Below are 15229 nucleotides of genomic sequence, written 5' to 3' on the forward strand. Positions count from 1 at the left end.
TGTGGGCTCAGAGATCTGCATGCCCCCACACAATGGAATTATCAGTATTTTCCAGATGAAGGGGAAATAAAATAACTCAAGGAAACAGCACAGTGCCAGTGAAACTGAGATATCTTGAGAAACAATGCTAATGAATTCTTGAGAAATGGGGCTAATGAATTAACAAAACAACCCAGAGTATCTCCACATTAAAATTAAAGAGAAGTGCTGAATCAGAAAGACTCAAATCTAGAGGAAAATGAAGGTTAAGGGGTGTAACCAGAGAAATACATAAAGAACACAATCTGCAATTGCCATCTTCCATATTTCAGATGCTTCCAAATACTTAAATATAAAAACTATTAAATCTTCAGTCTTGACCAAATGAGCCATATCACAACCATTCTCAAACCCAGACATTTTCTGCAGCAGGAATTTCCTGCTCACTTCTCACTTGGTGTCATAAAACTATATTAATGTTTAAGTGTCTGTTAAGGAAATCTGGGCTTTAAAACCTCCAGGATCACAGATTGCTTTTCGAGCCAGACCAATTTTATGCAGCGATAAAAGTTAGGAACACTTATAGAGAACATTTGTAAAACCCACATTCACAGTCTCAAAGCCAAATTCACTCTTTTTTTTTTTTTTATGATACTTGTACATATAAAAAAAAGAAATTATCTTTTAAGAGAGACGCACAAAAGCCTTGGTGCAGGTGTACCAGGCACACAGCAGCTAGTCAAGGACTAACCAGTAATTGAAATGTTTTTTCCAACAAGAATTACATCTCTCTTTTGTTAGCATCTCGCAATTAATTGGTGGGGAAAGATAAAAATCTGACTCCCCATTAGCACTGGTATTCATGATATGAGCAGAGTTGAAGGGAAGGCACCTATTCCTCTTGATTTAACTGCTCTGCCCATGGAATTCTCTTGCCACTCACGGCATTCCCTCTGCTGCTCGCCCAGCCTGGGGATAAATCCCAGCCAGGCAGGAACAGCAGGCTGGTGCTCAGCACAAAAAAGCCATTCCTCTGCTCATCCCGAGGAAGGGAGAGTGGCACCACAACCCCAGCAGCTCTTCAGAGTCACCCTGCTGCCAACACAGCATCCGAGGGCAGCCTGGAGGAGCCGTCCCAAATTCCACACCCGGAGAGTTCCACCAGCCCCTCACCGTCCCACACCTCCCCCAGACATCAGTCCCTTCTCTTGCCAGCCCCTGATGGACTCCAGGACGCAGCGAGCTGCCCACCCGGCTCTGCTGGCCCAGCACACCCAGAGCCCCGGGGCACCCAAATGTCCCCGAGCCACCCGCGGCCTCCACCCGCACATCCCGGCCGTGCCACACGCCGCGGGATGCTCCAGCCCATCCCGGCGGTGGATCCTCCAGCCCATCCCGGCGGTGGATCCTCCAGCCCATCCCGGCGGTGGATCCTCCAGCCCATCCCGGTGCCCCAGGCTCCGAGCAGCCCGGACAGCCCCGGCCTCTCCCGTCAGCACCGCGGAGAGCTCCTCGCCGGGCGGCTCCGGCCCCGCGCCCGCAGCACCGCGGAGAGCTCCGCGCCCCGCCGGTGTCCCGGCTGTGTCCCCCCACCCCAGGTGTGTGTCCCCCCACCCCCGGCACAGCCCCAGGTCCGTGTGTCCCTGCCGGCGGGTCGCTGTCCCCGCGCCCTGCACCCCGCTGTCCCCGCGGCGCGCCCCGAACCTGTCGTCGCTCTGGAAGGACTGGTCCCCCAGCAGCAGATCGCGGAAGCGGTAGCGGGGCGGCAGCGGCAGCACCTCGGACTCCAGCTCCGTCATCTTCAGGGAGGCGATGTCCAGAATGACCCCGCTCTTGCGGCTCCCGCCGCCGTCCCCGCCGCCGCAGCCGCCGGGCGACGAGAGCCTGCGGGAGAGAAGGGACAGCGGCAATGGGGGGGCCAAGGGGGGCCCTGCCCTGCCCTGCCCTGCCCGCCCCGGCGCCTCCTCCGGGGCCGGCCCCGCGCCGCCCCCCGCACCCCCGGCCGCGGTTACATTGCGGGGCAGGCGGCCGTGCCCCCCCTGCAGAGCGCTCCCCCCGGGGGCATGGGTGGGCTCGGGGCTCCGGCGGCTCAGGAGAGGCCCCGGCGGGGCGGGCAGCGTCCCCCGGAGCGCCCCGCACAGCGGCGCCGGGCACAGGACATCTGCCGCTCCCAGCAGGCGATACGGAGAGCAAGAGGAGCCAATGGAAAAGCCCAATCGGCGGGAGGAAATAAAACTGCTCGCAAGATAATCGAGAGCTGCCAGCCAAAGCCAGATCCACCCCCAGCCTCCCCCCGCGAGGAAAAGTAGGGATGGGAGGCAGGCAAGGCGATGATGGCTCCACAAGCGTGCTGGAAGCAGAAGCGCAACCTCCTCTCCGGACTGCTGGCACTTAAATCATCCCAACAGCCCCAGGATTAAATGAGAAACCGCGAAGGCTGATGACTCAGTCGCCTGTCCAGCTGCCAAGTGTCGTGGCCAGGAGGATCCATCACCCAGCCCTTGGCTCCCACCGGGGGTGGGCAGTGCCTGGGACAGACCCACGGCAGTGGCTCACAGACGGCCGCGTGTGGCCACTCCACACAGAGAGGAGATGAAAGCTAGCCAGCCCTCAGGAGGTTATTTCAGAGGGTTAGGGGCTTTCTCTGCTCTCTTTTCTCAAAGCACATTTAGCAGCCAGAACCTGGGGATGCCCCTGCTGCCCATCAGCTCGAGCTGCCCACCACAGCAGACTGGGGTTAAAGCGAGACTCCAAAAAAGCAGCAAAGTCATTCATTGCAGAGACCCCAAAGGCAGCACCTCAGGCCCTGATCCTTTCTGCTTGGTCTTCGTCAGTGAGGTTCATCCATGGCATGACAGGAGCACCAATTCCACAGATTCTTTGTGGGAAGGGGGGAGGACAGGGCTTGGAAGAGGAGACCTGGTGCCTCTGAGCTGATTTTTGTCCCTCACATGTGACTCTGGAGTGTGAGGCAGCAAAGAGCTGAAAGGCTCCAACTCCTGTCTGATGTTCTTCCAAGAGTCTCCTCCAAAGCCTCTCCAAGCCATTCCCAGCATCTTCCCACAGCTCTGCCTCCAGTACACCCTGCACGAGCTCAAGGCAGGCAAAAGAGCCTCCAGCAGCTGGATGCTGAACCAGCACTGAGCACAGACCCAGGATTGCCACAGGGATGGGAGCTGAGGCTCCTCACATCATCTTTACCAACTGAGCCCCTGTAAAGCAGCTCCCAGCTGAGCAGATTCCAAAGCCCTGCTCAGCTGCTGCTCCCGAGTTTCCAGAAGAGCAGTGGAATGCAGGATTTCTGCTGAGCACAGCCCCAGACACGGCCCAGCCCGCCCTCAGCGCTTCACATGGTTCTCACTGCTTCAGATGGTTCTCAGTGCTGTGATCTGCCACTAAATTCTCCCTCCCCCAGAGCTCCTCAGCTCCTTTCAGCTGCCACGTGCACAGAGCAGCCAAGGCTCTGCACTGACCAATGCATCTGTGCAGGGCCCTGGGCACTGGGGAGGTTGTTCCGTGCTACTCATTGATCCAAAACTTGTCTTTGAGATAAATCAAGCCAAGCTCCTGTCAACTCAAGCACTCCCTCTGGATCCACTGATATAAACACTGAAGTTTGCTGACCACCTCTAGCTCGTGTTGCATAGGAGGATCTAACAAAAGCACCAAAAAAAACCCACAATTAAGTCTTTCTTCTTGGAGTTTAACTATGATAAATTAGGCCAAAAGCAGGCTGTTTCTAGGCCATCAGGACAGCATTCTGAAACACAAATTTCAGCATGAGAAATTGTAATTTTTAAAAATTATCCACCCTCTTATCATAGCCATGGTTTAAAGCAGGGAGCCAGGTGCCTGGCTCCAAATGGGGGTGATTATAATTGTGTTTGGAGGAGACTGTCACACCCAGTGCTCTCCAGTGATTATGAAGTGCCTGTTCAAAGCAGCACCTTGCTTCCTTTCCCAGAGGAAAGGAGTGCTGCAGCTGCAGAGCCATGGACACACTGCCTGCCATGTGGAAAGGGCATCTTCACCCCCAGCTGCCACCCTGGCTGGCACTCCACAGCTCCTGGGCAGGCAGGACAGGCAGGACCATCCTTATCCTGCCCTCTCTGGGAGCTGTGGATGCTCACAGCTATTCCCAGCCATCCTCCTGGATATCAAACACACATCTTTTGGGGTTTGGGTGCTGTTTGGTTTTTTTATTTGCACATGATTTTTTTCCAACTCAATTAATCCATCTCTCCTGGCCTCAGATCATGAAACAAGGCAAATATTCAGCACTGTCCTCTACCAGCATTTAGAAACTGTAGTAAAATCCAATTGTATCAGTAGCTCTGGAAACACAATTTCTGCTATTTGCATCTGAGCTTCTCCTCCCATTGGCAGTAGCAGCTACACTTTGAATGCATTTTCTCTTATTCTTGCATAGAAAATCATTCAGGATTTTTAAATTTTGGCACATTTGTTTATTCTGGATGAAGCTTCACTACAAGAAATACTTCATTTGCTTGTTTGTCACAATGTCTTTATCAACTGCACAGTGACTTTGAGATGTTGCACATCAATGCCTTAGACAAAAGTGCTCCTGCACTGCACACAAATCTCCTGACAGTGGCACAGAGGATTTACAATCTCTCCTCCCAAACACAGGGATCCTGAGCTATGGAAATGCCACAGCAACCTGGCTTCTTCTTCAAAGCTGTAGTGGTATAAAATAAAAAATTCATGAACAAGCTCATTTATTGCACAGTCTTCAAATACTACCAAAAAAAAAATAATAATCCTGGAGTGGTTTCTAGCTAAATACAGACCTGCAGCTTTATTTTTATAATCTCTTTCCTTCCTTCCTCCAGAAGCCTGTACCCTAAAACAGCGTGCTGCCATCAGCAGATGGAAACCTCCACACTCTTCCCCTCTCGGCTACAGCAGCGTCTCTCTCCCAGCTTGGCCAGCTCCTCTCTGCCACAGGAGGGGACACAGCCCTGCTCAGCCCCCTGGGAGCACTGGAGCTGGGCTGAGCCCTGTGTGAGCCAGGCCAGACCCCCCTGCTGCTCTCTGCTCCTGCTAAAGCCAGCCAGACCCAGCAGAGCCCACGGCCACGCTCCTTCCATCCCTTCTGCCCTTGCTGCTTCCCCCCTGGCACACCCGGGGGGCCTGGCCGGGCTGGAAATGCCAGCACAAAAGCAGAGAGAGCCAAGGTTTGTGGCTCTGCAGTGCCACGTGCTCCCTGGAGCTCCTCAGATCCAAGAGGCAGCTTTGCCTCGAAGGAAAATCCACAGGCAGGGAGCTGCTTGTAATGGATATTAGGATTTCCATTGTTATTTCTAACTGTGCCTGTCAAAGAAGAGGAAGGACACAACAGAGTTCCTCCTCTGCTTCCTTGCACACCACAAAAACCACAGAGCAGCTTCCTGCTTCCCACCACAAACCAGCCCCAAAGCAGCTGGGTCACCACAGACCCCACACTGCTGCTGGGGGTGGAACTGCCCAGAGCTGCCAGGCACCTTCAGGAGCCCCAGAGCTCTCAGGGACACCTCTGCCCTCCCAGCACCGAAAGTTACTGGAGGAGATCTTCTCCTTCTGAGGGCTGTGCAAATAGAACAGGTGAACCTACATTTGGGGCAAGTTCTTGCATAACCTGCAGTCTAAACCTCTCCTCTCCCACTCCAAGCTGTAAAAGAGCCAGAGGCACCAGGCCCTGCTGGCAGCCATCTGCTCTAACTGCATCCTTCCCCCAGGAGGATGGCCAGGGAGTCTGGATGTGCCGCCAGGAAAGCGAGTACCTCGTGTCCAGCACCAACACCCCCTCCCCAGGCAAAGCCACTTCATATTTTGGGACCCAGCAGTCCCTGCAGCACCCAGGCAGCTGCTGCTGTGCCTCCTGTCACCTCTAAGGGCATGGAAAAGACTGAAGCAGAGGAGCAGAATCACACACAGGGTCTGACCTTTCTCTTGCTGTTGGCACGATGTGCTGGCAGAGCCCAAGCTGTGGGCAGCAATCGGGCACGGGCTGGGCAGGACCCTCCAGCTGCTCTTTGCTGGCCCAGCCCCTCGCAGGATGAGAGTATCTGGATTGCACTCAAGGGCTGGGACACTTCCCCAGAGGGTCCCTGGGGCCAGGCTGCTCCAGGACAGCAGGGACTGCCACGTCCTGTCCTGTCCTCCCTGAGCCAGCCGTGGCTGCAGCCTGTCCTGCACCCTGCTCCATCCTCTGCAAGCCCAGCCACCACCAGGCTCCCTGAGCCTCCCCAGGGAGCCAAGCCATGCAGGAAATGCTGCCCTTTCTTTTCCTATACTTATTTCAATCTATACAATCATCTCGTGTTTGTTTCTCCTCCCACAGCTCTTCTGGTTACCAGGTTACAGTTGTTCTCCCCTCTCTTTTTGGTTTGGGGTTTGGTGTTTTTTTTTTCCCCCTCTGAGTGACATCCCTGTGGGGTCTCCTAATGGCTGGAGTGCCTGGGGACACAGGTTGGGTCCCTAGAGCCAGGCTGGAAGGCAGCACATCCCCCCTCACTGCAGCAGGGCTGGTGGCACTGAGGGGTGGCAGAGCTGGCACAGCACAGCGAGGACAGGGCAGTGCCCAGGCAGGGGGGGAGGCAGCAGCTCTGCACACACGTGTGGGTGAGCACACGAGCAGGACAAGCCTCCCACCCAGCCCTGGCACTGCAGGGACACCCCCGTGGCACGCAGGGGTGCTGGGCCAGAGCTGCTTTCTCTGCCAACACCTCCTCTCCCTGTGAGCAGCAGCCAAGCCACTGCTGGCTCTGTCCTGCCTTGTTGAGGAAGAGCCCCAGGCTCTCATTCCCTGTCCCCTGTCCTTCCCCAGAGGTCTCAGTGGCCCATGGTCACTGCTCATGGAGACACTGGCACCCCTGCGATGGCTGTGGGTTTGAGATCTTTCCACTCCAAGAGTTTGAAGAGCTCTGAGGATGTGAACAGGCCCATCCCAACACCCAAATCATCGTTCCCATGTAGCCTGAGCAGCTTTGGCTCAAGCCCAGGTTTGGGTACCAACCTGCAGAGCACACCCTCCCACATCTCCACACACACTCACAATGTATGAAGTGCTCAGGCTCCCAGATTAAATTCCTGCATCCCCATTCCCATCTCCACAGACAGCTGGACTGTCCACGTCAGGAGCTGCTGCTGCTCAGAACTTCTCCAGAGCCCTGTGACAAATCCATCCGTCGCTTCCAGCAAGCACAGGCAATTTAGCACCACAGGCCTCACAGAGAAATTAGCATTTTGTGTGTTTCACGTGGAAAATGAACAGGAAGAGTGAGTCAGTGCAAAGCTCCACAAGCCTTTCCCCCGCTGGCAAATGCTATTTTCTAGAAGATAAAAGTAGAAATTGTACCTTGCAGGTCCAGAGCCACTTTTCTCATTAGACAGCCCTGCATTAGCAATCCAGCCCCACACGTCCCCATCCCTTCTGGCCTGGTGCACACCAGGGTTCTGTGTGACAGGGTGGGGCTCACAGGAGGCACAGCCCCACAGAGAAACCCTTTCCCTCTTCTTTGATCCCACAGCAGCACACGAGTGGCAGAGGCAGCTCAGCACCCCCAGCCCCAGTGAAATTTTCCAGTGCTGGCCCTGCCAGGGGGCAGAGAGGCAGTGGGAGTGAGCCACAGCCATCCCCTCTGTCCAAAGCATCCCACCTGGAAGGGCTGGCACTGCTGGGGGTGCCCAGCAGGCACAAACCAAGCCATGTTGATGTCTCTGGTGACAGCAAAGCCCAAATAACACTGGGAAAAAGGAGGGAGGGAAAGCTCATCCTGCACATCCTGGGCTCCTGGCAGGTGAGGGAGCAGCTCCCACTCCTCAGGCCTGGGCTGGGGATTCCTCATCTCTTAAATAAGAAACACCAACCTGGAGGAGTGCAAGGTGTGGTGGAACCAGCCTGGGCTGTGGAAGGTTCCCTGCCCAAATCCATTGGGGTTGGAACTGCAGGATCTTTAAGGTTCCCTCAGCCCAAATCCTCCTGTGGTTCTGTGACTTGCAACCAGCCTATCCTATTGTGTAAATGTGCAAATAAAACGCAAATTAGCTCAGCTGAGCACTTGCAGCACAACATCCCCAGCGTGCCTGCCTGAGGACACAGCTCTGCTGCCCATCCTAATTTCCTTGGGCAAAGAGCTCCCAGGGCTCATTCCCAACATCTCAGGCAGGAACAGCCTCGGGAGAAGGGGAAAAAACCCGAAGCACTCATCCTGCAGAGCCAAGGTCACCAGCCCTGCCAGGAAATCCCTGACTCAGCCCTCTCCAGGGCTATTTGTGGATTCATCAGGCCCCACGGTGCTGTGGGAGCTGTTTGCTCAGGAGCAGGTTTCCCGGAGTGTCCAGCCCTTCCCAGCAAGGACATCACCCCTTCTTCTGCCTGCCTTTGTAGGCTGGCCTGGGAGCATTCACAAATTCTTCTAAAAGCTCCATCAACCTCAGTGTAGGATGTGCTCCCTGTTGACGGAGTGACAAAACTGCCCTTTGTCTCCTTAAAAAGGAAATCAGCCCAGAAGTTTCTCTCCTCAATTAGGTGAAAAAGGCATCTCCTAGCACCCGGGGGACTTCACCTCAAACTTAAGGATAGCCAGTTGGACAGGAGCAAAAAAGTCCTGGGCAATTTACAAGAAAAAGAAGAGAACAAATAAACTAAACACTTTTGAGAGGTGTTTTACCAGGGGCAAAGGACCTCTTGTACCTGGATCGGTTTTTCTCTGTAAGGAGTTTGTTATTTTGTCTTTTATTAAAACCTTTTCATTTCCAACACTGCAACAGAAGCCATCCTGCTGATTTTAAGGTAGCTGAGCTATCTTGGGTGTGTAATGGACCTCCAAGAGCTTATGAGACCTGGCTCGAGGAGGCTCCTGAGCACCCCAGTGATCAAGAAGTGAAGAAACCAGGACCCACTGCTGGAGAAACAATCCCTGTCAGTCCCACTGGAAATTTTGGAGCCTGTGCACACCAGATTCCTCAGGAAAACCACGCAGCCTTCCACAACAGGGTGCTGCAGGGATAACACCAGGCTCATGATTCACACCAACCAACACGACAGATCTTGAACCTAAGCAGATTACTCAACTAAAAAGAGAACAATTCCCTTGCCACGGCCTCCAGAGCTGCTCCCTGAGAGCCAATGGCCAACCCTCCACCCTTGCCTGTGTCTGTGACATCCCAAGGGACACAGTCCTGGCAGAATCTCACTCCCCCTCACCCCAAGCTGTTACAACCTCAGCCACGTTTGTCAGTGCCCAGCAGCTTTCAGGCTCCTGTGAAAATAAAAAGCCTGCAAGATGGGGAAAGTGCTAATTCTTGCTAATAAACTGCTGGGAAAATCCTCCCCTCTGCTCAGCTCCAAGCTGCTACAAGCAGCAAGGGCTGGAGCATGGAGGAAAAAAAACTTCTTTATGCTCCAGACTCCTGCAGAACAGTCCCTGCTATGGAAGCAGAAAATAATAGAGGGATGTGGGAGGAGGAAGAGTCTCTTCACACTGCTCAAAAACACAAAGTCTTGCAGCAATAAACCCCCAGAGGCAGGTTTGTCACCACACCTGCCAGGCCTGGATGTGATGGGATGAAGGGAGATGTCTCCTGGGTTGGAAGGCAGGAGACAAACAGAAGAGGAGCACTGAAGCAAACATCAGTGGGGTCCCACAAGGCTCTCCATGACTGCATGGCTTCAGAGGGGATGGGGATGACTGCAAATTATCCAGTGTAGTCACACCAAAACCAGACTGTAAACAGAAGGTCTTGTGGCACTGACCAACCTCGTGATAAAATGTCAGACAAAAATTAGCATCAATAAATTCCAGCTGATCCAAAGGGAGAGGGGGGCAATCATCTCCCTGCACAGGCACAAAGAGGTCTGCAAATCAGCACTCAGGAAAGAGCCACACTCACAGCAGGCATGCCACAAAGCCAACAGCTCTCAGTGGTGGTCAAAACCCCAAATTTTAGGGAAGGATTTTGATTCCAGACAAGCCCACCATGGAGTCACACACCCTGCTGGCTCCCCTCCTCAGAGCTGAAGCAGCACGGAGGGGCACCAGAGGTAACTGTGGTTACAAAGTCTTTTATGCTAGGTGAGGCCAAATAGACCAGGAGGAGTCTCCAGCCTGGAAAGAGACTTGATGAAAAGCAGGTAAGAGCAGAGAGGACAGACCAGGGAGCAAGAACAGGAGCTGCAGGAGCTCAGGGAGATCACAAGCAGCAGCTCAAAGGAGCAGCAGCGTGTTCTGTCACAGAGCAGCTGCACCACAGAGCTCCCGTCCCCTCCTGGAAGCACAAAGTGCCAATGGCTTCAGGAGGGAGAGGGTGAATGCCCAGGGAAGCATCCACAGGCTGGCACAGCCACTGGCACAACCTGCAGCCCTGGGAAGGGCTGCTCCTCCTGCCCTCCATCCCTGCCACAGAATCCCACAATTGTTTGGGTCGGGAGGACCCGAAATCCCATCTCATTCCCAGGCAGGGACACCTCCCACTGTCCCAGGCTGCTCCAAGCCCTCCCAGCCTGGCCTTGGGCACTGCCAGGGATCCAGGGGCAGCCCCAGCTTCTCTGGCACCCTGTGCATCCCCACCCTCTCAGGGAAGAATTCCTTCCCAAGCTCCCACCTAAACCTTCCCTCCTGCCGTTTGTGTCAGTGCCAGAGGACACCAGGCCAGGGACACCTGTGCTCAGAGCTCTCCTGGCTCCTGGCCTGGCTTTATTCACGAGAAGGATGAATGAGATGTTCCCCACTCCAGCCCAGCCTGGCAGGGACGCAAGAGAAACGTTCACAGGCTCCAAAACAAATTGCGTGCAGCACTCGAGAAGCAGGCGTGGGGTCAGGGAGAGGGCGCTGCAGGAGGACTGGGAGGATCCGAATGGATGCTGTAAATATTTTTGCAGAGCAGAGAGAGCCCTGAGCACAGGCAGTGACCTACTTTGCTGTTCTCCAGTGAAGGGTGACACGGCCATGCCAGAGCCCAAGGGCAGCTCCTGAGGAGGATTCCAGCACACTGGGGTCCTTCTGTGAACAGAGTAATGGGGAAGGGTCCCAAAACCTCTTCCCACTGAGCCAGGTGTGCTGCTGGGTGCTCCCCTGCAGCAGTCCAGAGCCCCACACTTCCTTTTCCTAACCATCTGAGGAAAACAAGAGCAGAATTCCATCTTAGCTCTGCTGCATAAACACCCTGAAAACACAGGATGTTTGGCCCTGCGGTTTTATGGCTCCTCATTGCAATTTCTCCTGGAACAGCAAGGCCCGGATGCCCATGGGCAGCCAAAGCAACAGTTGTTGCAATCCACAAGGCTGACTTTCTGGAAGCTGACAAATGTCCAAGCTAGAAATCGCTCCTGGAGGAAGTTATTACTAATTAGCTACAGAGTGTGGGTCAGTGCAAGCTCTGCCAAAGAAGCAGCTTCTCATCCATTTGCAGAAAATTGAAAACTTAAGAGACAACAACAGGCTGTCAGCTGCAGGGACCATCCTTGTGCTAAACTGAGACAGTTCCTTGGATTCATGGAGAGATGAGGAGGAGAAGCCATGGGAGAGCCATCCTGGACCTGCATGAGTGCTCACACTTAGCAAGAATCCCATTTAATCAGTGCTTTTTTTTCTTTTCTCCTGCCCTTGGACTCAGGCTTTGACCAGAGTGGCAGAAGGTGCCTATGGGCCCTGGCTGCCACTGCTCCAAACCTTGCTGTGAATTTTAGGGCCAAAAGCCCTGTCCCAGCCAGGTGGGACTGAGCACAGCCCCTGCCAAACCCAGCCCCCTGGAGCTGACATCCCACAGGAGCATCCCGAGTGTAGCAGGCTGCTGCTGCCCAGCCCCGAGCTCTGCCTCTCTTCCACCTGCACTGCAGCACCCACCTCCCCTCCACATCCCGCTCCCAAACCCCTGGCACGGCACCCAAACCCCTGCTCCCACGGCCTACAAACAGCAGCAGCCACACAGACCCCCCCAAAAGAGCAGAGATGAAAAAGCCACGTACGTCTAAGGCAAAGCCACGGCTCCCCACGCAGCTGCTCCAGGTCGCCCCGTCTCCCTCCAGCCTCTCCTCAGAGCAGCCATGGGCGGAAAATCCGAGCTCCTCCCGCCCATCCTTGCCTCTCCCGCTGGCCCCCTGCCTCGGGCAGGATATTTTTGTGTGAGTCCTTCCATCTGGCTGCCCATCCATCACTCGTGCCCGCCGTGCCCTTACATGGGCAGGCGGAGGAAGCGCAGCCGCGGGCCGGAGGAAATCCTGAGTTCCCCGAAGTGACACTCTGGATCCTTGTGCAAACATTTATCCAGATTTCCCACGAGGTAGGACAGCGAAATTTAGGCTCTTTGTACCCTCTGGGTGCCAGAAATGCTGTATTTACTCTCCAAACAAACTCTCGAGTGCTTTCACAATTAACTCTTTGCTTTCCACCTGGGAGGGACTTTCAGGACCATTGTCCCCCTTATGAAGAGGGCCAGGAGGAAGCTCACAGACATTTCCACACACATCTCCACACTCAGGAAACCAAGCAGACAGAAATTCTCTTTACCAGCTTTTAAGCCAGCTCTAGATTTGCTAAGTGAAGGGATAATTGAGTTTCCCACTTATTTCAGGGGGGTCAGCCCAGCTGAGGTCCCTGGAGCACTCAGCAGAAGGTTCAGTGAAATGTGTTCTGCGTCTCTGCTGCTCTACCCTGGCTCTCACATCCCTCACACACATCTCTGGTGACAGCTCTGCTGCTCTGCCATCACACCTACAGCTCCACACCTGCAAGCAGTGAGAGCAGACAAGGAGATGGTGTTGGACTGCTGAGCCCTGGCCTGCCCGGGGCTGTGCACAAACCCCACAGCACCTGGAGAGGAGCAGAAACCCATGGGAGGGGAGGGAGAAACTCTTGTAGCAGGCAGAGGCCGAGAGACAGCAGGTGGTTAAATAGATGATCATTTGTGACAGGATTTGTGCCCCCAGCCCAAGGTGCAGAGGAGGAAAGCAAAGAGATCAGCCAGGGGCCCCCTGGGATGCTCTGATGGCGCTCATTGCCTGCTCCTGCCCGTTCTCTTCAGCCTGTCTGTAGCAATCCTCTTCTGCTTCTTCAGCTGATCAGCTCTGAAAAAGTGCATTAGACACTGGTCTGCTCCGAGCTGGAGCTGGGGAAACTGCCCGAGTCCTGAGGGCTCCAGGCAGCTTGTTTAACATCTCCAGAAGGGCAGCAGAGGACTGAGCACAAGGGCAGGCAAGACAAGCCTCGGAAAGCAATGGCATTTCAACCTCTCCGGAGCCCGAGGGGGTTAGAAACACATCGAGCTGCAGAGCAATAATTAGGAAACAAAGTTCCTCCATCCAGATTGAAAGAGACAGGCAGGAGGATCTTTGCGCAAGGGTTTTGTAGTGCATTAGGTGGAGATAAATCACCCCTAGCAGGGCTGTGGTGTCAGTAATGAGTAACTCCTCATGTTCCCGTAATGCTGGAGCTGGAAATGTCCAGGAGCTGCTGCCTCCAACCTGATCCCTGATCTTCACAGACAGAACAACCCCCTCAAGGGTGTCATTTCTGCAGACACATCAAGCACAGCTGCAAAAGGAGGCAGTTTGAGGGCTGGGGAAAGCACTGTGCTCTGCAGCCACACTGCTGTGCCCAAAGTAACCAAACGGTGTCACCCAGACCGGGGGTCCTGGGGGCACACAGAGCCGTGTCACTGATGGAGAGAAGGTAATAATGAGAGTCTTAACCCTAAAAAAAACCAATATTGAAGGATTTCATTAATTACCCACCTCAGTGGCAATGTACTGAGAGTTAAAGAACAGACTGTTTCTTCTTTTTTCATTTAGATTTTTAGTAATAAAAGATCATTTCCCTAAATCATGGTGAGCAGATGAAGAGGTAAAAAATCCCAGCTGGGCAGCCTAGGGCACAAACCCAGCTAAGGTCCTTATCTGCCAAGCATGAGTTGATACACACGACTCATCTGCACACTTCAACTGGCACTGGATGAGCGTGACAGTCAGAAGAGCCACACTAGCAAATTTAACCAGAACAGTGATAACACACAGCATTTTTCAGGGAAAACTGGGATACTTCACCACTTGTGAGAAACAGGTGCTGCTGCCTGGCACAAGAGGACGGTGGCACCGAGTCCCCCTGGTCTCAAGCAGCTCTTCCCCTCCCTCACACTGGACATTGCAACTTTGGCATAAAACCAGCCCAGAAATGGAGCAGGGGCCGGGCAGCACCTGCGGGAACGCAGCCTTTTCCTGGGTGTGTTTCAGCCCCTTGGCTTTGGGGTGGCTCCGTGGCTCAGCCGAGCACAGCCTCGGTCAGAGGGATCAGGACCTTCTTCCCATGAAGGGTGGGACCGCTCGGGGGTCTCCAAGCGCCCCTTCCCCCTCCCCAGGCAGCTCCCGACTGCCCCTTTCCCGAGGCGCTGATCCCACCGAGGCATCCGCAGGGACCCGAGTGCCGCAGAAACTTTCCTGCAGCCTCGGGGCACGGGGAGAGCGGCGGCGATGGGGACGGGGGTCCTGCCGGCCGCCCCGCCTGCCCGAGAGGGGAACGGGCTCCTCCGGCCGCACCGGGAGGGGAACGGGCTCCTCCGGCCGCACCGGGAGCTCCGCGCTCCGGCGGCCCCGCTGCTCCCCACGACGGCAGCCCCGGGACCCCCCAGCCCCGGTACCTGTGGGCGGGGGGTCTCCAAGCGCCCCTTCCCCCTCCCCAGGCAGCTCCCGACTGCCCCTTTCCCGAGGCGCTGATCCCACCGAGGCATCCGCAGGGACCCGAGTGCCGCAGAAACTTTCCTGCAGCCTCGGGGCACGGGGAGAGCGGCGGCGATGGGGACGGGGGTCCTGCCGGCCGCCCCGCCTGCCCGAGAGGGGAACGGGCTCCTCCGGCCGCACCGGGAGGGGAACGGGCTCCTCCGGCCGCACCGGGAGGGGAACGGGCTCCTCCGGCCGCACCGGGAGGGGAAGGGGCTCCTCCGGCCGCACCGGGAGCTCCGCGCTCCGGCGGCCCCGCTGCTCCCCACGACGGCAGCCCCGGGACCCCCCAGCCCCGGTACCTGTGGGCGCTGCCATCGTCGTAGACGAAGGAGCGGTTGGTGTAGCACTCGGAGCACACCGGCCGCCCGTCCGCCGGCCCCGCCGGTTTGTAGATCCCCTGCAGGCTCCGCTCCTCGCCCGAGAACGGCATCGGCGCGGCGGCGCGGGGGCCCGGAGCGGCGAGGCGGGGCAGAGCATGGGCTCCCCGCGCTGCCGGGGGCGCGGGCCGGGGGCTGCCGGCCGCGGGCAGAGCCA

The 15229-nt window shown here is 55.8% G+C and overlaps 1 protein-coding gene across 1 annotated transcript in view; it reads right to left on the bottom strand.

The window, feature by feature from the left end:
* KCNT1 (potassium sodium-activated channel subfamily T member 1) overlaps positions 1-15197 on the bottom strand; it is a 79993-nt gene extending 64796 nt beyond the window's left edge. The window contains exons 1-2 of the mRNA XM_041406876.1: positions 14995-15197; positions 1684-1863 (exon numbers count right to left, since the gene is read on the bottom strand). Coding sequence (XP_041262810.1) covers positions 1684-1863; positions 14995-15125 — 311 coding nt within the window. The 5' untranslated portion in view covers positions 15126-15197. The remainder of the gene's footprint in view (positions 1-1683; positions 1864-14994) is intronic.
* Between the last annotated feature and the right edge of the window lie 32 nt (positions 15198-15229).

The sequence above is a fragment of the Onychostruthus taczanowskii genome, unplaced genomic scaffold (genome assembly GCF_017590055.1).
Source record: "Onychostruthus taczanowskii isolate IOZ18803 unplaced genomic scaffold, ASM1759005v1 scaffold25, whole genome shotgun sequence".
In the NCBI taxonomy this organism is placed as follows: domain Eukaryota; kingdom Metazoa; phylum Chordata; class Aves; order Passeriformes; family Passeridae; genus Onychostruthus; species Onychostruthus taczanowskii.